Raw genomic sequence first — 22,371 nt, 5'->3', positions numbered from 1 at the left:
CCAACGCGGAGACTTCGCGAGCGACGCTCGCGATCGCCGCGCCTCGGTGCGCGTCGTTCGGCGTCTTCGCCGCCGCGATCGACGCCGCGAGCGGGGTCTTCCACCCGCCGCCGCGGAGTTTCCGAAGTCGCTCGCGCGCGCGACTTCGCGCGCGTTCGCTCGCCTCGATCGCGAATCGCGCGGCGGCGAGTTCTTCGCGCGTCGCCGCCGCGTCGGCGCGCGCCGCCGCCGCGTCGTCCTCCGCGGCGTCCCTCCGTCGGTTCGCGTCCTGAATCGTCTTTAGGAGCGCCGCCTCGCGGTCCTCCGACATCGACAGCGCGATCGGGGTGTCGTCCATGGCTTCCTCGGCGTCGAGGAGCGCGCGCTCGAGCGCGTCTCTGGTGTCGTTGAGCTCAGCCTCGAGCGCGGCTCTCGCGCGCGATTCGCTGAGGTACTTCCCGACCGCCTCCTCCGCGCACTCCTCCGCGGCGGCGGCGACTTCCTCGGCCTCGAGGACGGCCTCCTCGGCCTGGAGGAGGAGGAGCTCCGCGTCCTCCGCGCGTCGCGTCAGCGCCGCGGCCGCGGACGACGACGACCGCATCATTGGCGACGACGTCGAGGTTCGCATCTCGCCGCGCGTCGGGGACGTCTCGGCGGCGACGGCGGCCGCGGCCGCGGCCCTCAGCGGCGGCGATTCGCGGAGCAACGTCGCGGGGGACCGTGGACCGGGCGGCGGGTCCAGAGGGGGGAGGCGCTTGAAGCGCGGCGGCGTCGCCATCCGTCGCGTCGTCCGCGCAGCGCGATCTGTCGGTAATGCCGAGAAATTCCCAAAAAACGCACGTTTGGTTGTTAGTCACGCGATCGATCGAACGCCTCCTTTCAACGAAACAGACGACCGATGAACTCGAAACCGTCGATCGATCGGCACGAGCGTCTTGTCGTCCCAGAGCGATCCAGCTTCTTCGCCCGCGCGGGGGAACTTCGGGGGTTCCGACACGCCGCCCGTCGTCACAGCGACCTCGCGCGACGGCACCCCCCCGCGCCGCGCGCATCTTCCGAGCACTCGACGCTCTCCTCGCATCGCCCGCGCCGCAGCGCCCGCGACGCGCGACGCCGAACCGCCGCGGACCGCGCCTCTCGACTCGCCGCGCGCGTCTCGAAAGAACCGTTCGTCGATCGCCCCCCGCGGAACGATCGATCGCGGAGAAACGAGGCGACTGACTTCGCGCCGAGATGGAGACCTCGCTCAGGTTCGACTCGAACGGAAAGTCCTTGAGGCTGTTCGCCAAGGAAAAGTTCAGCAACGACGACAACTACGTCCTGACCGTGAGCGGGTCGCTGGACACGAAGGACGGGCGCGTGGAATCGCGCGCGTACGTCCGCAAAAAGTTTTTCCCGGAGGCGGTCCTGTCCCGGGTGGACATGGGACTCTCGTACGCGACGACCGCGGACGACGTGAAGTACGGCATCGCGGGGAAGAAATCGTTCGAGCTCACGGACGACGGACTGACGACGCTGGACGTGAAGGGCGGCGTCACGATGGGGAGCAAGGCGCGACACGCGGAGGTATCGGGCGCGGTCGAGCTGACGCAGAAGATTTTCAACTTTCAGGAGGACCAAGACCTGAAGTTGCGGCTGGGGTACGACCTCGCGAAGCAGAAGCTGTACGGGCAGATACGGGAGAACAACTGGACGTTTAACACGGACTTTAAGGACCGGTGGGACGTCCGGTACGACCTGTGACGCGTGATGCGACGCGCGGGTTGGTGGGTGGGGGGCGTAGGAAAGGAAAGACCGCGCCGGCGTCAAAAAGAATCAGTTGAAAGCAAATGTTCGACCCGTCGACCGGTGAACCTCGCCGCGTCGACCGACTCGACGAACGCGGGGATAGGCCTCGATTCACCGTACGTACCCAGATCGATAGGTCCGATCGATACTGTACCCCTCCCCGAGGCTCGTCGCACAGTCTTCTCGTCACGCGCGTACGCGTACGCGACGCGCGTCGCCCGACCGCGAGGTCGTCCGTGCCGCCGCGGCCGCGCAGAGCGACGAGCGCGGGCGCGAGCGACGCCACGAGCGACCGATCGCACGTCGCCTACGCGTTCATACCCCGCACGCGCGCGAAGCACGCTCCGCGTCGCGTCGTCGAGGACGCGCGCGCGCGGTAACGCGGAGGCGGACGCGCGGCGCGCGCGCGCGTGTTTTCGAAGTCGCCCAGATCTCGCAGGTGCCAAGTAGGGCGCGAGGAGGATGATCAACGACCGCAAGGTCATCTCCCTGGACGAGGGATGGGAGTTCATGCAGGTCCGTCGCCGCCGCGTCGTGCGTTCGCGCGAACGCTCCCTCTCCGCGCGGCGCGCTCGATCGATCGCGACGCGCGCCGTCGTCGTCGTCGCCCTTTTCGCCGCGTCGTCGTCGCCACCTCCGACGACGCGCGACGCGAGCGATCTTCTGACGCGACCAGCCTTTCCTCTCCCCGCGCGCGCAGAACGGCATCGTGAAGCTCCGGAACATCTTAGAGGGGGAGAAGAACGAGGAGAACTTCAATCCGGAGGAGTACATCAACCTGTACACGTGCGTCCCGCCGCGCCCCGCGCGCGGACGTCCGTCGCGCGTCGCTCGCTCGCTCGCTCGCTCGATCGAGGACGCTCTGAAAGAAAAAAAAGCGCCGAACGAGTTCCGACCCGGCGGAGTCGTCGAGCGCACCGAGCCGCGGCGCGCGGTCTCTCTCGCCCTCCCCGCGTCGCGTTTCACCCTAAACCTCTGACCCTGACCCCAACCCCCGCCCCCTTCCACCCTCCGCGCGCGCCTCGTGCGAACAGTACGATCTACAACATGTGCACGCAGAAACCGCCGCACGATTACTCCCAACAGCTGTACGAGCGATACCGCGAGGCGTTCAACGAGTACATCACCACGAAAGTCCTCCCCGCGCTGCGCGAAAAACAAGGCGAGTACATGCTGAAAGAGCTCGTGAAGCGGTGGGACAACCACAAGATCATGGTCCGGTGGCTCTCGCGCTTCTTCAACTACCTCGACCGGTATTACATCCAACGCCACAACCTCGCGCAGCTGAAAGACGTCGGCATGCTGTGCTTCCGCGACCTCGTCTTCGCGGAGATCAAGCGCACGGTCAAGGACGCGGTGCTGCAGCTGGTGGAGAAAGAGCGCGACGGCGAACAGGTGGATCGCGCGCTGATGAAGAACATCTTGGGCATTTTCGTGGAGATGGGCATGGGCGGGATGGACGCGTACGAGAACGACTTCGAGTGCCACTTACTCACGAACACCGCGGCGTTCTACGCCAAGAAGGCGACGATCTGGATCGAAGAAGACTCGTGCCCGGACTACCTCGTGAAAGCGGAGGAGTGCCTGCGCAGAGAGAAAGAGCGCGTCGGGCACTACCTGCACGCGAGCTCCGAGACGAAGATTCTGAAGGAGTGCGAGAAGGAGGTTCTCGCGCAGTACGAGACGCAGCTGCTCGAGAAGGAGCACTCCGGCGCGGCGGTCTTGCTCCGCGACGACAAGACCGAGGACTTGGGCCGAATGTACCGGCTCTTCAAGCGCATCCCCGCGGGGTTGCCCCCCGTCGCGGACATCTTCAAAAAGTACGTCGAGCGCGAGGGAGTGACGCTAGTCAAGGCGGCGGAGGAGGTGAGACTGCTTCCCATACGACCCCGTTCGCGTGGTGCACGCCGTTTCTTGAGGACTTTTCCCGTCGTCGCTCTTCACCCGCGCTTCCCTTTCAACGTTTGACCGGTAAGACGTTCGACTGACCGATCGCTTCACCCACGCAGGCGGCGACGCAAAAGAAGGAGGCGAAAGCCGCGGGGGGCGCGGGGAAGGACGCGTCGAACGCCGCGAGCGCGTCCACGGAGCAGATGTTCGTGAGGAACGTCATCGAGCTCCACGACAAGTACCTCGCGTACGTGGGCGACTGCTTCAGCAACGACTCGCTGTTCCACAGGGCGCTGAAGGAGGCGTTCGAGGTGTTTTGCAACAAGGGCGTCGCCGGGAGCACGTCCGCGGAGCTGCTCGCGACGTTTTGCGATAACCTGCTCAAGAAGGGCAGCAGCGAGAAGCTCAGCGACGACGCCGTGGAGGAGACGCTCGAGAAGGTCGTGCGGCTGCTGGCGTACATCAGCGACAAGGACCTCTTCGCGGAGTTTTACCGCAAGAAGCTGTCGCGGCGGCTGCTCTTCGACAAGAGCGCCAACGACGACCACGAGCGGTCGATCCTCACGAAGCTCAAGCAGCAGTGCGGCGCGCAGTTCACGTCGAAGATGGAGGGCATGGTCACGGACTTGCAGCTCGCGCGGGATAACCACCGCCCCGCGTTCGAGAAGTGGATGTCCGAGGACGAGGACAAGCGCAGGCCCAAGGTTGACTTCCAAGTCACCGTGCTCACCACCGGGTTTTGGCCGACGTACAAGTTCATGGAGCTCGCGCTCCCGAAGGAGATGGTCGAGTGCGTGGAGACGTTCAAGGACTTCTACGAGGCGCACTTCGTGCACAGGAAGCTGACGTGGATCTACGCGCTGGGGATGTGCCACGTCAAGGCGGCGTTCACCGCGAAGCCGATCGAGCTCCAGATCTCGACGTTTCAAGCCGCGTGTCTGCTCCTCTTCAACGAGACGGACTCGCTGACGTTCGAGGAGGTCAAAGAGCGTCTGAACCTCCCGAACGAGGACGTGATTCGCTCGCTGCACTCGCTGTCGTGCGCCAAGTACAAGATCCTCACGAAAATCCCGGAGGGGAAGACGATCGACGCGGGCGACGTCTTCAGCTTCAACGCCAAGTTCACGGATCGCCTTCGACGCATCAAGGTGCCGCTGCCCCCCGTGGACGAGAAGAAGAAGACCGTGGAGGACGTGGACAAGGACCGGCGGTACGCGATCGACGCCGCGATCGTGCGGACGATGAAATCGCGGAAGGTGCTCCCGCATCAGCAGCTCGTGCTCGAGGTGGTGCAGCAGCTCAACCGGATGTTCAAGCCAGATTTTAAGATGATCAAAAAACGCATCGAGGACCTCATCGCGCGGGACTACCTCGAGAGAGACAAGGACGACGCCAACGTGTTCAAGTACCTCGCGTGATGGACGCGAGCGAGTGAGGTCGCGCGGGTGTCCGCGCGGGGGGTGGACGGCGCGGAGGATGTAGGGAGAAGAAGAGAACAGACGTGACGTGTACGACGATAGAACGGCGCAGACGACGGACGGACGGACGACGCGTGTAATGCAATTCGAAGCGATGCCGCAGACCCTAATTCATTTTTTTCTCCACTCGTCGCCACTCGCCGTTAGTTGAAGCGCTTGTTCTTCTTACAAACGCTATTAGTTGTTGTTGTTAGTTTTGTTTTTCGACGACGCGCGCGCGTCGTCGTTACGCCAATTTCGCGAAGCTCACCGGCACCCGCGACACTCCCCCCCCATCCCGGAACCCCCTCCTCGTGTCGATCGATTCTTCGTCCCTCGCATCGATCGTCGCACCACGAACTCTCCAAATCTCTCCTCCCCCTCGAGACCTTTCATCAAGAACACCACACCCCACACATCCTCACGCATCGGTTTACACCGCGGAGAAGTTCGGTCGCTTGTACTTGAACGTCGTCTTCTGAGACTTGGAATCGTGGCGAAGCACCTTGTTCACCACAGGGAACGACACCGGCTCCTTCACGCCGAGGAACTGAATCGTGTTGTCGCGCTTGACATCCGCGTCCGCGACTTGGCAAATCTTGATAATCTGCAGGCACGGCGCGCGCACGCGGTGGCGGGACGCCATCTCCTCGTAAAGCGCGTCGACGGCTTTGTTCATGCTGATCTCGCGGTACTCCTTGTACGCGTTGTGGAAGCCCGTGCGCGACTGGTAGCGGATCCAGATCCCAAAGTTCTTAATCGTCGTGACGTCCTCTTCGAAGATCTCGTTGCACGCGATGATTTGACCGTTCGCCTTCTTAACTTTCTTAAGGCGGGACAGGAAGTACCTGGAGTGAAGAACGGGTTGGACGCGATGGACGGGGGGTGGAAGGTCAGCGACGATGGTCGGGGAGGAAGACGCGCGGTCGCGGCGCCGGGCGCGCCGCAGACCCTAAAATGTCAAAGCCCTAGCTAGGAGCCCTGAGAAGAAGAAGAATGAAACGACGTGTTCCGGGGTCCGCGCGCGGCGCTCCGGCGATGCCAGGGCGTCGTCGTGTCCCCGTTTCGCGCGTCGAATGCGTTCTAATACTCCCAAAGGTGCTCTAGCGATCGAGAGGAGGGCGTTTCTCGAGACGCATCGCGCTCGCGGGCGCCGCTTCGGGACGAGATTTGACGCGCACCAAAACTTCGACTTCGCGCGGGTGTCGTCCAACGACCAGAGCTTCATGCGGTACACCTGCGGGTTGGGGTCCGCATCGGTCGGGACGTGGCGGCCCACGATGTGGTACTGGTGGTACTGTTGAAGATAAAGAAGGAACGGGCGGGATGGTCAGGTCGCGTTCGTCGTTCGGCGGGGGGAAGGGCGCGTCGCGCGCGCGAAAAAACTTCGCGGAGAAACCCGTGACATCGCGCGCTGTCGCCGGACGACGACGTCCACGATGATGACGACGACGCGTCCGACGACGACGACGACGCGCGGTGAGACGAGACGCTCGCATCGCTCGACCGCGCTCGAGGACGGGCGCGCGTCGTCGTCGTCGTCGCGCGCGACGTCGAGACGACGCGCGTCCATCCTCGCGCGAGGTTTTTTTTTCATCCCTCGCGACGCCGGGAAGACGACCGAGGCGCGATTCTCTCGCGCGCGACCGCGGTCAGACGCGCGGGACCGACGGAGACGTACCCTGTGAGGCTTGAGTCCCTTCACCATCTCTTTCCTTCTGCGAGCTGCGTGTGCGAGCCGCTAGTGGAGTGAAGAAGATGGCGGACGAATGTTCGGTTTTCATCGGAATAAAATTCCGCTTCAAAATACCATTCGCTTCCCGCGTACGCCTCTGTTTTCGTATGACTATCGTTTGTTGAGTACGAGTAGTCGAGCGCGTCTCCCAAGCCCTAAATAAATTAGGGCTCGACCGCTCGCATTCGCGACATTTCGTCGTTCGTATGACGCCGCGGTATGCGCAGAGTACGTGGCGCGCGTACTACGCGGCTCGCCTGTTTTTCCTCGATGCGCGCGCGACGGGCGCGACGCTCGCGCGCTCGAAAACAAACCGTCGCGCGCGCTCGCGCCTCCTCGCACGCCGTCCCGCGCCCGCGCTCCCTCGCTTCGCGCCATGGACGGCTCCATCCCGAAAGAAATCGTCGCGGTGCGTCTCCTCCCGCGCGCCCGCGCGCGCGTCGCGCGCGCCTCCTTCCCCGCGCGTCCCCGCCGGTTCGACGCGCGCGCGCGAAATGGCGCCAAACGCGAGACGACGATCGATCGCTCGATCTCACGCCCTCCCGCCCTCCTTCCTCCCACCTCCGACGCGCGTCATCCATCCAGGTCCTCCCGGAGGACCCGACGGACCAGCTCGAGCTCGCGCATCGCATCGCGAACCTCGCGTTCGTGGGCAAGGTCCAGGAGCTCGAGCGCGAGTGCGCGACGCTGCAGTCGCAGGCGCTCGATCGCGCGTCGAAGATCAAATCGCTGGAGCGTAAGCTCGCCGCGGCGACCGAGGAGCTGGACGACGCGCGGGAGAAGGCGGCGAGCGCGATCGAGGAGCAGAGCAAGCTCGCGCAGGAGAAGAACGCGCTGATCAACACGGTGAAGAAGTTGAACCGCGACAACGCGAAGCTCGACGCGTTCAAGCGCAACCTGATGCAAACCTTGCAGGACGAGGAGGACGACGGCGGCGCGCCCGTCGCGACGACCGCGGGCGACGCCGCGGGCGATCGCCTGGTGCACTCCGTCCTGAGCAGCGCGAACAAAGGGACGTCGTCGTCGACGTTTAGAGAGACGACCGTCGCGCGTTCGCACTCGCACTCGGCGACGACGCATCACCAAGTAAGACACGCGGGGGGGGAGAGGTCCCCGCCGCGCGGGGGCTCGAGAGGCGTCGCGGCGGCGGGCGCGGGCGCGGCGTCGCCGGCGCCGTCGTCGGGCGGCGGCGAAACCTGGGGGGACCAGGGAGAGGGAGAAGGCGGGAAGGTGGACGGGAAGGAATTCTTCCGGCAAGCGCGCGCGCGCTTATCGTACGAGAACTTCTCGCAGTTCCTCTCGAACATCAAGGAGCTCAACGCGCACAAGCAGACGAGGACGGAGACGCTCGAGCGCGCCAAGGTGCGTTCTATACATGATACGTATTTCACCCATCGCCCGGTTTCAACATTTGATCGCGTCCCCTTTCAACTGACCGATGGACATTTTTTGTATGGAACGACCCTCAGGAAATTTTCGGCGACGACGGCGGCGACTTGTACGTCGCGTTCGAGACCTTGCTCGTGAAGCATCTGCCGAAGTGAGGCGATAGGCGAGGCGACGGACGAGGGACGACGGACGACGGACGACGGGCGACGCGCGAGGCGCGAGGCGAGGCGGGCGCGGACGACGAGGAGGCGTGGACGGGGGAGTAGGCGGGCATATTATACACGAGTTTAAGGGTACGAAAGTACGAAAGTACAACTGTACGCGTATACGCGTACACGTACGCGCAAACAGACTGCGCGACCGTTCGCCGTCGCGGCGAGCCGCGGAGGACGCGAAAAGCGCAATCCAAAGCGCCCTTTGCCTTCTCGAAAAGCGCGAGAGCCATCAGAATCGCCCGCGCGGTACACCCCGTCGCACGCGTTCCCACGCATCGCGACATGAGCGCTCACGCGACGACGTGCGCGCGCGCGCGCGCGAGGGTCGTCCTCGCGTCCAGGCGCGTCGGCGGCGCGCGCGTGCGCGCGTGCGCGCGCCTCGCGCGCGCGCAATTCGCCCCTCTCTCGACTTTTTCCTCCGCGGACGGCGGCGTGCTCACTCGTCTCGGAGGGGGACTCGCGGCGCGCTCGAGACGCGACGACGGCCGAGAGCGCGTCCTCCGCGCCGTCGACGAAGTTCGTCCGCCGCGGCGGCGGCCGCGGCGGCGGCCGCGGCGGCGGCCGCGGCCGCGGAGGCGACGGCGGCGGAAGAGGCGGAGGCGGCGACCGAGGGGGCGCCGCCGCGTCCGCGGGGCGCGGCGGGCGCATCCAAGGCGACCTCGTCGCGTGCACGCACCCTCAAGACATCCTGAGCATCGTGTGCGACAGCGGCGACTCTTTCGACGCGATCCACACCGCGACCGCGATCCACAGGCTCGCGACGCACGGCAAGTGGGGATCGACCCGCGGCGAGCCCCCCGACGAGCTCCTGCGAGATCCGCGATTCGCGCAGCTCATGTCCCTCGTCGAGGCGAACCTCGCGCGGATGAACTCGCAGGGGCTCGCGAACGTCGCGTGGGCGTGCGCGCGGCTCAATCACGATCCGGGGGAGGACGTCCTCGCCGCGATCGCCGGCGGGATCGAACGCGAGCTCGCCGCGGCGTCGTCCGTCGGCGGAGTCGGCGGCGGGAACGGGGGCGCTCGAGGAGGAAAGCACTCGCACGGAGGGCACTCCTCCCGCGGCGGCGTCCGACCGCAGGCGGTGTCGAACACGCTCTGGGCGTTCGGGCAGCTGAAGTACAAGCCCGACGTGGTCGTGCTCGCGTCGGTAACGCATCACGCGCAGCCGTTACTACGAAACTTCCGCGCGCAAGAGCTCGCCAACACGCTCCTCGGTCTCGTCGAACTGGAGCACGACCCCGGCGCGGATTTCATGCAGGCGACGTACGCTTCCGCGAGGGACAACCTAAGACAGTTCGAAGGCCAGGAGACGTCTAACCTCCTGTGGTGCTGCGCGCGGTTGAACCGCCCGCCGCCGTTGGAGCTGACGACGTCGCTGCTCGAGCAGTGCGCGGCGCAGAACCTCGGCGGGATGGCGTCGGCGCTGAATCTCTCGCAGGCGCGTTCTGTCATCTCACACCGGTCCCCATACGACCGCGTCGGCGTGGTGAACGCCGTTCCTTGAGGACTTTACTTTCTCTCCCGGCGATCGTCTCCGCCCAGGGTCTCTCGCTTCCAATCCCGACACAAAAACCTCGATGCCTTTCAACTTCGCTTCTGACGCCTTTCGACTCCGCCCCGATATCGTCGCTTCGTACGGAATCTCTGGCCCGCAGTGCCTCTGGTCGTGCGCGAAGACCGGGCAGCCGCCGCCCGCGAGCTTCGTCGCCGCGTGCGAGGGGGAGATCCCGCGGTGCGCGTCGCGGATGAACAAAGAGAACGTGGACTGCGTCCTGTGGGCGCTCGCGACGTTGGGGCTGTCGCTGTCGCCCGAGTGCATGAACGCGCTGACTTCGGCGGCGGCGCGACTCGCGGAGGTTTTAGGCGTGTTCTATTTCCACACTGGTCCCCATACGACCCCGTCGGCGTGATGAACGCCGTTCCTCAAGGACTTTCTCTCCCGGCGCATCTCTGCGCCCAGGGTCCCTCGGTTTCAATCCCGACACGTCTCGACGCCTGCCTTTCAACTCCGACTGACGCCTTTCAACTTCACCCCGACGTCACCCCATCAGACGCGGAGCTGCTGGTCAAGACGCACTGGGCGCTGGCGCGGCTGCGGCACCGGCCCGCGCCCGGGGACATGCAGTCGCTCGCGGGCGCCGCGCGACGGCTCGTCGGAGATTTGAGCGTGGACGACCGCCTGACGGTGATGCACGCGTGGGGGGTGCTGCGGTGTAACCCGGGCGACGACGTCATCCGCGCGTACACCGCGGACTTTCGGTCATCCGACGAGAACTCGTCCGACGACTCATCGTCCGACGCCACGTCGTCGTCGTCCTCCTCCTCCTCCTCCGGCGGCGAGGACGCGCTCGACGGCGACCAGTGCGCGAAGCTCCTCTGCGCGTACGGCCGCACGCGCCACCTGCCCCCCGCCGCGCACGCGTCCGCGCTCGCGCGTCGCCTCGTCGAGGAGGCGGAGCGCGACGCGTTGCATCCCAGCGCCGCGACGCTCGGGCTGTGGGGCGCGTCCCTGCTCGGCCTTCGGATGACCACGGCGCAGCTTGACGTCCTCGCGCGCGACGCGGTGCAACAGAAGAAGCTCGCGCCGCGGAGCCTCGCGAAGATCGTGTGGGCGCTCGCGGCGTTGGGGTACGACCCGACGGCGAGCGATCTGGCGGAGTTGAGGGCGCGCGCGAAGGCGCGTTCTATACACTGGTTCCCATACGACCGCGTCGGCGTGGTGGACGCCGATCCTTAAGGACTTTTGCCGTCGTCTCTCTCCGCCCACCCCTCGCTTTCAATCCCCGCCCTCGACGCCATTCATCTCCACCTGACGCCTTTGAACTCCACCCCGACTTTCGCTCGCGCGCGAACGACCCGAAGGACGCGATGCCAAGTCTGATGGCGAAGGACAAGGAGGCGCTGCGAGAGGCGCTGCTCAGGCTGGGGGACAGGGACGTCGCCGTCGCGTGATGTGATGATTGATGATGACGTGTCGTGACGTATGGTAAACGGACGTTACGTCACGTTACTACTACGATGATTCTTTGTATTAATATGATGACTTCGATGCGATGCAACGCGTCGCCGTCGCTACGAGTATACGACTGGATGGATGTCTACGGAGGGCTCCTATGATTCGATTCGATTCACGCCGCCCTTGTTCTCGCCGGGTCGCCGCCGCCGCCTTTGACGAGGCCCAGGCGCTTCTTCAGCCAACGCATCGGGTTCTTCTTCTTCTTCTTCTTCATCTTCTTCATCTTCTTTTCCTCCTCCGCCTCGTCGATGATCCTCTGCGCCGTCGTCTTCTCCTCGGAGGACTCGCCGCCGTTCCCGCCGCCCTCGGGGACGAGCGGAAATCGCTCCACGCGCGCCCAGCTCTCGCACGTGAGATCTTCCACGTCCGTCCTCCACAGCACGATCTCGCGCGTCTCGAAGCCCCTCAAGACGCCGCAGAAGAGCGCCTCCGTCGCGGCGTCCGCGGCGTCCGCCTTAATCTCCTCCCTGGTCTCGCCGTACACGAGCGACAGGTGCGGCACGTACGGCTCGCCGTTCCCGTTTCCCGGCTCCAGGTCGAACGCGCGCGCCGCCGCGGCGTGCGCGGCCGCGAGCGTCTCCGTGGGCTCCATGCGCAGGTACACGCACTGGTGGTACCGCGTCCCGGTCGCGACGTCCTTCGCGCGCAGCGACGCGACGCCGTCCGCGAACGGCGCGCCGGGCGCGACGAGCGCGGACGCGAGCGCCGCGGTTCTCGCGCGCGCGTCCGACTCGGAGCCGCGGAATCCGCCCGCGAGCGTGACGTGCGGCGCGAACGACGGGCACCCGGGCGAGCACGCGACCTGACCGTCGATGAAGTTGGCAGCCTTGATGCGCAGGTCCGTGGGGGGCTCGAGCCAGACGCTGTACAGCGACGTCGCCGCCATGGTATCGGTCGCGCGGGGCGGCGCGTCGGGATCTCGACTCTGTAAATTACATTTCAACTCAAACTTATATCAACTCAAGCAGTCTACTCTTGCGGCCCCAACCCCGCGCCGCCGTCGTCGTCGAAATCGACGTCGTCGCAGTCTAAACAGAACGAGTTCTCCAAGCTCGTCATGCACGACACCTTCATGATGTCCGCGTTCTCCTCGCGCACGTGCGCCAGGTCCGCGATCCACTCGTCCCGCAGCGCCAACCTGAGGACGACGGAGGGAAGCGTAAGCGTGAAGTTTTCGGCGGTGAGTTTTGGTTTCGGTTTAGGTGAGAAACGTCGCGACGGGGGCGCGGGAACCAAACGAAACCCTAAACACCGTGCGTGAGCCCTAAATTAACGTCGTCGCATCGCATCGCATCGCACCGTATGTCCAGCAGCCGCACCGCGAGCGCGGGCGGGTCCACGGTGATGTAGTTATCCCGGTACTTTTCCTCTATGTTCGTCGGCGACATCGCCAGCAGCCCCTCGATGAACGTCTCCCCCGAGACGTCCTTGACCTTGCCGGACGCCCAGAACGCGTACGGTATCGGGTTGTTCGCCATGTACTCCTGGAAGAACGTCGCGCCGGCTTTGTTGATCTCCGTGAGGTACGTCAGCAGCGTCATCGCCGCGCGCGCGGTGAGCATCCCGTAGAGCCGATCTCGGTTCGCGTCTCGCAGCGGCGTGCTGTACGGGTCGTGCGTGCGTCCGGTTCGATTGCGCGGGCCGCCGCGGCCGTCTTTCTGGCCCGCCATGGCGAAGACGCGGAGAGGAGGCAGCCCCCGGGGGGATGACGCGCACGGCGCGCTCGTGGACGCGCCTGTCGCGCGGGGGGGGAGGGAGGGAGACGCGACGGCGGGCGATGCGATGAGAAGGGAAGAGGAGGGCGCGTTCGATCGCGGCACGGATGAATTCATCGTGTTGGGCGATCGACGACGCCGCGACGGGATGGCGACGACGCGCGAGCGGCGACGCACCGCGGGGAGACGCGCGTCGTGGACGCGCGCTCGCGAGCGCGAGCGCGCCCGGGGAGAGGAACGCGGAGGACATCGCGTCGAGACGTCCGGCCGCGAGGCGGTTCAAACAGTGACACCCTTTTGCGCGGGAGCATCCACGTCATCTCTTGCGCAGTGTGACACCAGACACTGTGAGCCGCTCGGCGAGTCGTCAAACGTGCACGACTGACGAGGGGAGTGGCTTCTACGCACGTCATCGCTCTCTTCTCCCATTATATTTCAACGCACATTGTCCGTCCGTCCGTCTCTTCTACTCCCGCCTCGCGTCATCGAATCGCGTCACGGGCGCCCGTACCTACTGTACGCCATGTCCAGGGCTTCGCAGAGCCCGTTGACGCGCCCCACGAGGCTCTTTCGCACGGCGCGAATCTCGTCGTTGCCCATAGCGTCCACGCCGTCCAACGCGAGCAACGCCTTCTCCAGCCGGTTGTTCAGCCCCGCGTGCGTCTTCTCTTCGAGTCCACTCTCCGACGCGGCGCGCGCGGCGTCGTTCACCTCGCGCTCCAACGCGTCGACGTCGTCCGTGACGCCGTCGACGGCTCGAAACGCCGCCGCCGTCGGATCAGGCGGCGGGCTCTTCTCTCCTCGCTTGCTCTTCCCCCTCGGGAGGTTTTTCCCCGGACCGTTCGCGCTCGCGCTCGCCTCCCTCTCGTAACTCTCCTTCCTCGCGAGCCGCGCTTCCTCCATCTGCCGCTTCTGGTCCGCCTCGTGGCGCGCGCGGAGAGACGCCTCCGTCTCGAGGAGCATCATGCCCTTCATTCGCGATCGATTTTGAAAGGCGCGGTCGAAAGCGCGGGCGGGTTCGGGCTCGGTCAGTCAAAGCGCGTCCCGGGGTCGAGCGTCGAAAGGAACGGGAAAGGAAAGTAACGCGCGAGGGTGTGGCGAGAGAGAGCGCGCGTCGCGTCCTTATCCTTCTCGAGAGACGGCGTGGGAGCGGTCTCGCGGTTGGGTCTCAAGAATGAATAAAATACCTTCATGTGCTTCCCGTGCCGCACCCCCGCCTCGAACATCGTCTCCCAGTCCCGCCGCTCCTTCCCTCGGAACAGCAGGCGGTGCGTCGACGGGTCGACGCCGCGCGCCGCGCACGCCATCGCCTTCGCATCCTCCCACGTCGTGTCCAGCTCGACGCGAATCTCCACGACGTTGTCGTCGGTCCGCGTCGCGCCGCACTGCACGCAGAGGACGTAGGAGCCCGGCGACGACGGCGAGGCGTCCCCGTGATCGGATCCGTCGTGCGCCGCCGCGCGGACGACGCCCGGGGAGTCGTGGTGCATCGTCGTCGTCGTCGTCGTCGTCGTCGTCGCGTCTTCGCCGCGGCGTGGCCGGGGGTCCCTCCGCGCGGTGCGAAGCGGGGGGAGGGGGGGGGGCGAGCGCGCGCGCGCGCGCGTCGGTCTGGCCAGATCGCGCGACCTAATAGTGGGTTTTATTAGTTGCGCCAAAATCGGGTCTAAAATCGGGTGGAAAATCGGGTCACCCCACCCTATTTTGCCATACGATTTTAGACCCGATTTTGCAACTAAACCCCGGTTCGCAGACCCGATTTTGCTTTTGCAACTAAAACCCTCTACTAAAACCCTCTACTAAAACCCTCTAATAATGCGGAAGCGTGTTCGACCGCGATGATGAGTCCTCGAAGCTGATCACGAGTCTGACTAAAACGCATAGAGTACGAGTACGTGTACGTGTACTGTACACCAAGATACGCCTCGTCTCGGCCGAGGATTTGACGAGAGAGTCTTGTGCGACGCGACGTCGCCGGGAGCGCCGGAGATCTGAAAACACGATCCGCCCGGCCCCCGCCGCGCACGCCGCCGCTCGCTCAGCGCCGCCGTCGGCTCCGCTCCGCTCCGATGAATTTCACCCACGTCGGCGGCCACGGGATCTACTTCGGCGCGGGCCCGCCGCCGTTCGCGCGCGACGACGACGACGACGACGACGACGACGCGCGCGGGCGCGGGTTCGAACGCGTGATGAGCCGAATACAACTCGGCGCGATGAACGACGGGGGCGCGCGATACGTGGGCCAGGAGCGCCGCGTCGATCGCCCGCCGAAGACGCAGACGAAGCTGAACCGGCTCGTGGAGCTCTATAAGTGGAAGGAGCTCCGCGAGGACCTCGTGGAGAAGGGCGTGGAGATGGAGCGGTGGTGCGGGCAGCCCGGGCGCATCGTCTCGGCCGGCGCGGGGATCGTCTTCGACGCGAAAGTCGCGCGCGCGCGGTGGGTGAAGAACCAGAAGGACGCGGCGAAGGAGGCCGCGAAGAAGGCGCTACCAGGTAAGCCGATCGCCAAGGCGAAGGAGAAGAAGAAGCAGCGCGCGGCGGAGTGGGACGTCGACGCGGTGGATCTCTACGACGCCATCCTGCACCCGGCGGCGCCCGCGGACGTTCTTCGCGGGCTCATAGTCCTCGCGAGCGACGACATGCTGAAGACGCGGATGAAGGCCGCGAATAAGAAGAAGCGGTGCATGCTCCACGCCGCCGCGCAGATGCGCGCGCCCGAGGTGCTCTCCGCGCTGCTCGAGCGCGTCCCCAAGGGAGACGTCACGTACCGAGGCGCGTTATCCTTCCTTACGCCGGTTCCGACGCGACCGCGTCGGCGCGGTGAACGCCGATCCTTAAGGACTTTGCTCCCCGGCGGCGTCTCTCTCCGCCCAGGGTCCCTCGCTCACGATCCCGACACACCTCCCTCGACGCCTTTCAACTCCGCTTCTGACGCCTTTGAACTCCACCCCGATATCATCGCTCGTGTGGACCCTCGACCCTCGACCCTCGACCCTCAGACGTCGAGGGAAACACGCCGCTGATGCTGATGCTCGGCGTCAACACCAAGTACGGCGGCTACGGCGCCGGCGCGTCCGCGACGGTGCTCCACTGCCTCGATCGCCTCGCGAAGGCGGACGAATCCTGCGTCACGAAGCTCCGCGCGCGCGACAAAGCGACGACGCTCCACGCGTCGGTCGAGTCCAGGCAGTGTCCGAGGGTGGTCGCCGAGCTCGTCAAGCGTCACCCGGACGCGTGCAAGGTGCGTTCTATACACTGGTCCCCATACGACCGCGTTGGCGTGGTGAACGCCGATCCTTAAGGACTTTACTTCCCGGCGCATCTCTCCGCCTAGGGTCCCTCGCTTTCAATACCCGACCTCGGCGCCTTTCAACTCCACCTGACGCCTTTCAACTCCACCCCGACGTTCGCTCGTACGGAACAGGCGAGGGACAAGGACGGGTACCTCCCGCTGCATCACGCGCTGTACGCGCAGGCGGACAAGGAGACGTTCAAGGCGCTGCTCGACGCGTATCCCGCCGCGGCGGGGTGCAAGGACGGCGACGGCGTGTACCCGCTGCATATGGCGGTGGAAGACGGCGCGCCCGCGGAGGTGGCGGAGATGCTCATGAAAGCCGACCGCGAGAGCATAACGCGCAAAGACGAGCGCGGGCACCTTCCTCTGCACGTGGCGCTCGTGTACGGGCAGACGAACGACATGGTACGGACGTTGCTCAAGGCGAACCCCGCCGCGTGCGCCGTCCCCGCCGAACGCGGCAGCTTCCCTCTGCACCTGGTGCTCAATCCTCACTTCCCGGTGACCGTCGTGAAGGAAATTTTAAAGGAGCACCCGAAAGCCGTCTTCGAGGCGAACAACGAGGGCCTGACGCCGCTGCACCTCGCGTGCACGCGCGGGAGCGTGGAGTGCGTCGAGCTCATACTCAAGGCGAACCCCGCCGCCGCGGCGATGTACGCGCGGAACAGGGGATTGCCGCTGCACGTAGCCGCGTCGGCGGGGGCGTTGGGGCGTCTGGATCCGAAATCGGCGTCGGAGATTTGCCAGGCGCTCGTGCACGCGTTTCCGGACGCCGCGACGCGCGTCGACGAGGAAGGGCGCCTGCCCATTCATCTCGCCGCGGAGAGCGAGACGGGGAAGGAGGTGATCGAGACGCTGTACATCGCGTTTCCCGGGGGGATTCATCACGTCGACGCGGGGGGTCGGTCGCCCGCGGATCGCGTCCCGCGCGCCGATAAGATTCGTCTGCTCATCGAGGGGATGGACCCGCAGGACGTGAAGCGCGAGCGGGAGAAGCGCGAGGCGGCCGCGCGACGGGCGAAGAAGCCGATGTACGCGGCGGCGGCGACGGGCGCGGGCGCGGCGGCGAAGAAGCGAAAGGGGAAAGGAGGAAAAGACGGCGACGACGCGAGCGGAAAGGAGGCGGCGGAGAGATACCTCTCCGGCGCTGACGCGCTGTCGCTCGTCGCGCGCGTGTGTCAGGGCGCGTCGTCCGATCTCGTGAGCGACGACCTCGCGTCCCTGAAGCGGTCGCTCCTGCGGTACGCCGACGTCGTCGACGACGAGCTCAGGCGCGTTCTCCTCACACCGGTTCCCGTACGACCCCGTCGGCGCGGTGAACGCCGATCCTTAAGAAGGACTTTTCCCGGCGCATCTCTCCGCCCAGGGTCCCTCGCTCACGATCCCGACACACCTCGACGCCTTTCAACTCCACCCCTGACGCCTTTCAACTCCACCCCGACGTCGCTTCGTATGGACCCTCGACCCTCAGGCGTCGGCCGATCGAGGAGGCGATCATCGCGCGTCGACCGGAGTGGATGTGCCCGATCGGGCACTCGATCATGCGCGACCCCGTCCTCGCGTCGGACGGGCATCACTACGAGAGGAAGAAGATCGAGACGTGGATGCGGCGGTCGCGGAGGGAGACGATCCGCTCGGACGATTCCGACTTTGAGGGGGAGAACTCGGACGACGACGACGTCGCGTCCGACGACTCTTATTCCGACGCCTCAGACACTCCGTCCGACTCCAACGACTCGTTCAGGTGCGTTCTATACACTGGTCCCCATACGACCGCGTCGGCGTGGTGAACGCCGTTCCTTAAGGACTTTTGCCGTCGTCTCTCTCCCCCCAACCCTCGCTTTCAATCCCCGCCCTCGACGCCTTTCAACGCCAACTGACGCCTTTGAACTCCACCCCGACGTTCGCTCGTATGGAACGACCCTCAGGAACCCGTACGTCAACAGACGCGGCAGAGGCGGCGGCGGCGGCGGCAACAGAGGCAGAGGTGGCGGCGGCGGGAACGGAGGCGGGAAGAAGAAGGCGGCGAGCAGGGCGCGGTGGAAATCGCCGATGACGAACGTGGACGTGAAGTCGTTCGAGATCTTCCCCGCGGAGGCGATGCGCGCGGAGATCGAACGCGCGGTCGCGGCGGAGATGGTCAAGGGCGAGGGCGAGGGCGAAGGCGAAGGCGAAGGCGTTGACGTCGAGGCGAGCCGCGCGGCGCTTCGCGGGAAAGCCGTTGCGAATACGAATAAGAATAAGAAACGGCGGACGAAGTGAGCGCGTGCGTGGCAGAAGAAGCGAAGCGAGCGATGGAAGACGAGCGGAGCGAGTCGCGTTTTGAACTGTACGATACCTGTAGTTTGATGAGTTGGATGTGATAAATGATCAAAACGTGAGTGGGGGCGCCCAGCCTAATCTATGGGGGCGCCTGTCGCCACGTGAGGTTGCTCCGCGACCGCCCCGCGTCGCCGGCACGACGACGCGGGCGAACCGCGGAGCGAATGAACGTGCCTATCGCACGACTAGAGCGTGAAGGCCTCGCCTCGCCTCGCCAGAGACGGAGACGACCCGCCTTCGAAAGAATCGTCGCCGACAAATAAATGAATCGTCGCCGACGGGCGCGGGCGCCTCCGAGGGAAGCTCAGCCTCCCGCGCCCGCCACGTTCTTCCCAGCACGCGACCTGCTGCTCCCGCCGCTACCGTCGCCGTTCTCCGCGTCGTCGCCGTCGGGAACGCCGCTGCCGTCGCCATCGCTGCCGTCGCCGCCGCCGTCGCCGCTGCCGGCGTCCGCCGCCGTCGCCGTCGCCGTCGCCGTCGCCGTCGCCGTCGCCGTCGCCGTCGCCGTCGCCGTCGCCGTCGCCGCCGCCGCCTGCGCCTCGCACTTCGTCGCCGGCGCCGCCGACGTCGACGTCTTCCGCTTCTTCGCGGCGCCGCCCCCGCCAGCCTTATTCGCGGGCGCGCGCGCGGACCGCTTACCCTTCTTGACGACGCCACCTCCGTCGGCGCCCGGCTCGGGTTTCGCGACGACAGCCGCGCCGGCGGCCGTCTCCGGCGCCGACCCGGACCCGGACCCGGACCCGGACGGCGGTTCGTTTCCGTTTACACTGGTCCCCATACGACCGCGTTCGCGTGGTGAACGCCGATCCTTAAGGACTTTTGGGTCCGGGGTCGCCGCGGCCGCGGCGGCCGCGGCGGCCAACGCCGCCGCGGCCTGCACCATCGCCGCCTGCCCGCCGCCGTTCGGCCCCGACGCCGCGCTCGCGCTCGCGGCCATCATCTGCTGCAGCAGCGCCCCCTGCGCGTGCGCCATCTGCTGCGGGGATACGCCCGGCGGCATCGCCTGCGCGGACGCGAAGTGCTGCATCTGTCGCATCATCACCGCCGCCGCCGCGGGGTCGTGGTTGATCGTCGTCATGAGCGCGTGGATCATCTGGACTTGCGGTGGGGCGCCCGCGGCGGCGGCGGCGGCGGCGGCGGCGGCGGCGGCGGCGGCGGCTGCCGCCGCGTTCGGGTTCGCCGTCCCCGCCGCCGCCGACGACGACGGCGGCGGTCCGTTCGCCCACGGCGGCATCGGCTGCATCGCCGCCGCCTTCGGGTGCTGCAAGTGGTGGTGAAGATGATGCCCGTGCCCGCCGGGAGCGACGACCGGCGCGCCGGCGACGTGGGGGAACATCCCGGGCGGGTACGGCGAGTCCGCGCGGTGCGGCCGCGGCGGGTGGAAGTGATGATGATGATGATGATGATGCCCGGCGGCGCGAGGACCGACCGCCGGCGCGGGGCGCGCGTGCGGCGCCACGAGCGGCGGCGGCGCGTGCGGCGCGTGCGCGCGGGCGGGCGCGATGGCGACCGCGGGGCTCGCGCCGCGACCCACCCCGGGAGGCGACCCCGACGCCGTCGCCGTCGCCATCGCCGCCGCCGTCGCCGTCGCCGTCGCCCCGCCGCCGCGGCTCTCCGGCGACGGCGCCTTCGCGGGCTTCAACACCCCGAGGTCCAACGTGACCTGCTCCAAGATCCCGCTCGCCTCCCTGAGCGCGTTCCGGTCCTCGAGACCCAACAGCGAGCGCTCGAGCGCGAGCATGCCCTCCGGGGACTGCTTGATGAAATCCAGCACCGCGAGGAGCTCGCCGATGGTGTGCGGGAGCGCGCCGCTCAGAAGCAACACGCGGTTCGCGGACTGCAGCGTCCCGATCCGAGGGAGCATGGACATCGTCCCCGAGCGCTGCTCCGCGACGTCCTCCACGAGCATGAGCGTTTCCCACGCCACCTGCCGAAGCAAGAGCAAGTCCTGCGTCGCGGCTTCGTTGGAAGCGAGGAGAACGTGGAACTTCGGGTGCCTCGCCGCGGCGATGGCGGGCGCGACCGCCTTCGCCGCCGCCGCCGCCGCCGCCGACGCCGGGTCGCGGTCGTTCCCGCTCCCGCCGTTCCCGCTCCCGCCGTGCGTGTGGTGCGTCCCGCCGCTTCCCGCGGCGCCGCCGTCGAGCGCGTTGTTATCCCCGCCGCTGTTATTCCCGCTCCCGTTGGCTCTCGCGTCCACCGCGTCTCCGTCGCCGTGCGCGAACGAACCCCCCGGCTGGTTCCCGGACCCGCTGCCCGTCTTGCCGGGACCCACGTCGCCGCCGCTGTCGTCGCCGCTGCCGCCGCCTGATCCGCCGCCGCGACGGTCCGCGCCGCCCTCGACGTCGCCGCCGCTCGGGGACTGCGTGTCGCGGTTCGAACCGCCCTCGCCGCGTCCGCCGCCGCTGCCGCAGCCGGCGCGGTCGTCGCCCGCGTCGCTGGGCGTCCTCCGCGCGTCGCGGTCGGTCGCGGTCGCGTTCTCCGCCTCGCCGCCGGGCGGGGAGGGCGCCTTGATCGCGGACGCGGACGGGAGATACGGCGCGGCGGACCCGGACCCGCCGCCGCTGCCGTCGCGATCGTCGTTCCCGGACCCAGAGCTAGACTTGCCGCGTTCGGTGCCGACGTCGCGTGCCGAGCCGCCGCCGGATCCGCCGCCGGATCCGTTCAAGCCGTCGTTGGTGTTCGTCGCCTCCCCGGAGCCGTTCCCGCTGCCGCCGCTTCGTCCGCCGTCGGACGCGGGCGTGCCCTCCTTCCCGGCGACGGCGGTAGCGGCGTTTTGTCGATGCAGCTTCTCGCTGACGGCGACGACGAACCGACGGTCGCGCGACTGCGACGCGGACTCGCAACGGCGCCGGTCGTCGCCGCGCTCCTGATCCACGCGTCGGCGGCTCCACTCGTACTCCTGCACGACGTTCCGACTCATCGCGCTGCCGCAGTACTCCACGACGTTTAGCTCCGGCGCCCAGCGCGCGAACTCCGCGGCCCAGATCGGGAGGACCACCGCGGGGACGATGACGAGCGCGGGCGCGTTTCGAGCGCCAAAGTTGGCGCGTTGCGCGGCGAGCGTGCCGACGATCGCGGCGCACCTCCGCGCGAGCACGTCACGGAACCGACGGTCCTGAGTGTTACCAGGCGGGCACGTCAACACGACGCCCTCTCGGTGCATCCACGCGGAGAGGAGCCATCGAACGGCGGGGTCGCGCGAGCTCGAATAGGTGCCCTCGCGTATCTTTCCGGGGCCGTCAATCTCGAGCGGCGCGACGTCGCTGCCGCAGCCGCCGGGAGCGCCGCCGCTGCCGTCCGAGCCGCTGCCGTTCTCCGCGACGTTCGCGCCGCGCGCGCCGCCGCCGGACCCGGACTGCAGCTTGCGGTCGCTCGGGCTGTTGTCCTCGCTCCCGGCGGCGTTATCGTCGCTGCCGTCGCCGCCGCCGCCGCCGCCGCCGCTGCCGCCGCCGCTGCCGTCCCCGCTGCCGTTGCCGCCCGAGGCGTCCCCGGCGGGGGTCGCCGCGTTGTTCTTCGTCGCGCCCTCCTCCTCTCGGCTGCCACCGACGCTGCCGCCGCCGCTGCCGCCGCCGC

The 22,371-nt window shown here is 67.0% G+C and overlaps 10 protein-coding genes across 10 annotated transcripts in view; 5 read left to right on the top strand and 5 right to left on the bottom strand.

The window, feature by feature from the left end:
• Nucleotides 1-1,212: 1,212 nt before the first annotated feature.
• On the top strand, nucleotides 1,213-1,722 carry MICPUCDRAFT_68528 (uncharacterized protein; the record flags this gene model as incomplete). The annotated part of the gene is given in 2 exon segments (XM_003062495.1): nucleotides 1,213-1,626; nucleotides 1,645-1,722. 2 exon segments carry the CDS (start codon nucleotides 1,213-1,215, stop codon nucleotides 1,720-1,722), a joined length of 492 nt encoding a protein of 163 aa, XP_003062541.1.
• A 310-nt stretch (nucleotides 1,723-2,032) lies between these two features.
• On the top strand, nucleotides 2,033-5,231 carry MICPUCDRAFT_45869 (uncharacterized protein). Its single transcript, XM_003062494.1, has 4 exons — nucleotides 2,033-2,283; nucleotides 2,468-2,553; nucleotides 2,802-3,633; nucleotides 3,777-5,231. Exons 1-4 carry the CDS (start codon nucleotides 2,230-2,232, stop codon nucleotides 5,073-5,075), a joined length of 2,271 nt encoding a protein of 756 aa, XP_003062540.1. The 5' UTR covers nucleotides 2,033-2,229; the 3' UTR covers nucleotides 5,076-5,231.
• A 47-nt stretch (nucleotides 5,232-5,278) lies between these two features.
• On the bottom strand, nucleotides 5,279-6,857 carry MICPUCDRAFT_49713 (uncharacterized protein). The gene is made up of 3 exons (XM_003062266.1): nucleotides 6,796-6,857; nucleotides 6,296-6,411; nucleotides 5,279-5,962 (listed from the first exon to the last, which is right to left on the bottom strand). The coding sequence occupies exons 1-3, from the start codon at nucleotides 6,820-6,822 to the stop codon at nucleotides 5,548-5,550; spliced, it is 558 nt and encodes a 185-aa protein (XP_003062312.1). The 5' UTR covers nucleotides 6,823-6,857; the 3' UTR covers nucleotides 5,279-5,547.
• Nucleotides 6,858-7,225: 368 nt separating this feature from the next.
• Nucleotides 7,226-9,957, top strand: MICPUCDRAFT_48511 (uncharacterized protein; the record flags this gene model as incomplete). Its single annotated transcript, XM_003062493.1, has 3 exons — nucleotides 7,226-7,258; nucleotides 7,435-8,211; nucleotides 8,905-9,957. 3 exons carry the CDS (start codon nucleotides 7,226-7,228, stop codon nucleotides 9,955-9,957), a joined length of 1,863 nt encoding a protein of 620 aa, XP_003062539.1.
• A 405-nt stretch (nucleotides 9,958-10,362) lies between these two features.
• On the top strand, nucleotides 10,363-11,506 carry MICPUCDRAFT_68518 (uncharacterized protein; the record flags this gene model as incomplete). Its single annotated transcript, XM_003062492.1, has 2 exons — nucleotides 10,363-11,130; nucleotides 11,316-11,506. The coding sequence occupies 2 exons, from the start codon at nucleotides 10,363-10,365 to the stop codon at nucleotides 11,403-11,405; spliced, it is 858 nt and encodes a 285-aa protein (XP_003062538.1). The 3' UTR covers nucleotides 11,406-11,506.
• Nucleotides 11,507-11,581: 75 nt separating this feature from the next.
• MICPUCDRAFT_52017 (uncharacterized protein) lies at nucleotides 11,582-12,355 on the bottom strand (the record flags this gene model as incomplete). The annotated part of the gene is made up of 1 exon (XM_003062265.1): nucleotides 11,582-12,355. The coding sequence occupies one exon, from the start codon at nucleotides 12,353-12,355 to the stop codon at nucleotides 11,582-11,584; it is 774 nt and encodes a 257-aa protein (XP_003062311.1).
• An 83-nt stretch (nucleotides 12,356-12,438) lies between these two features.
• On the bottom strand, nucleotides 12,439-13,139 carry MICPUCDRAFT_48510 (uncharacterized protein; the record flags this gene model as incomplete). Its single annotated transcript, XM_003062264.1, has 2 exons — nucleotides 12,439-12,607; nucleotides 12,769-13,139. 2 exons carry the CDS (start codon nucleotides 13,137-13,139, stop codon nucleotides 12,439-12,441), a joined length of 540 nt encoding a protein of 179 aa, XP_003062310.1.
• A 455-nt stretch (nucleotides 13,140-13,594) lies between these two features.
• On the bottom strand, nucleotides 13,595-14,504 carry MICPUCDRAFT_48509 (uncharacterized protein). The gene is made up of 2 exons (XM_003062263.1): nucleotides 14,372-14,504; nucleotides 13,595-14,153 (listed from the first exon to the last, which is right to left on the bottom strand). The coding sequence occupies exons 1-2, from the start codon at nucleotides 14,489-14,491 to the stop codon at nucleotides 13,680-13,682; spliced, it is 594 nt and encodes a 197-aa protein (XP_003062309.1). The 5' UTR covers nucleotides 14,492-14,504; the 3' UTR covers nucleotides 13,595-13,679.
• A 2,239-nt stretch (nucleotides 14,505-16,743) lies between these two features.
• On the top strand, nucleotides 16,744-18,909 carry MICPUCDRAFT_68514 (uncharacterized protein; the record flags this gene model as incomplete). Its single annotated transcript, XM_003062491.1, has 3 exons — nucleotides 16,744-17,747; nucleotides 17,948-18,220; nucleotides 18,405-18,909. The coding sequence occupies 3 exons, from the start codon at nucleotides 16,744-16,746 to the stop codon at nucleotides 18,736-18,738; spliced, it is 1,611 nt and encodes a 536-aa protein (XP_003062537.1). The 3' UTR covers nucleotides 18,739-18,909.
• A 193-nt stretch (nucleotides 18,910-19,102) lies between these two features.
• The window catches only part of MICPUCDRAFT_48508 (uncharacterized protein), a gene marked incomplete at both ends in the record, with an annotated part of 4,579 nt that continues 1,310 nt past the window's right edge, over nucleotides 19,103-22,371 (bottom strand). The window contains one exon of the mRNA XM_003062262.1: nucleotides 19,103-22,334. Within this exon, the coding sequence (XP_003062308.1) occupies nucleotides 19,103-22,334 (3,232 nt within the window). The remainder of the gene's footprint in view (nucleotides 22,335-22,371) is intronic.

Source organism: Micromonas pusilla, assembly GCF_000151265.4.
Source record: "Micromonas pusilla CCMP1545 genomic scaffold MICPUCscaffold_12, whole genome shotgun sequence".
Taxonomy (NCBI): domain Eukaryota; kingdom Viridiplantae; phylum Chlorophyta; class Mamiellophyceae; order Mamiellales; family Mamiellaceae; genus Micromonas; species Micromonas pusilla.
Note: the sequence above shows the minus strand (reverse complement) of the source record. Positions and strands in the feature narration are given on the sequence as shown.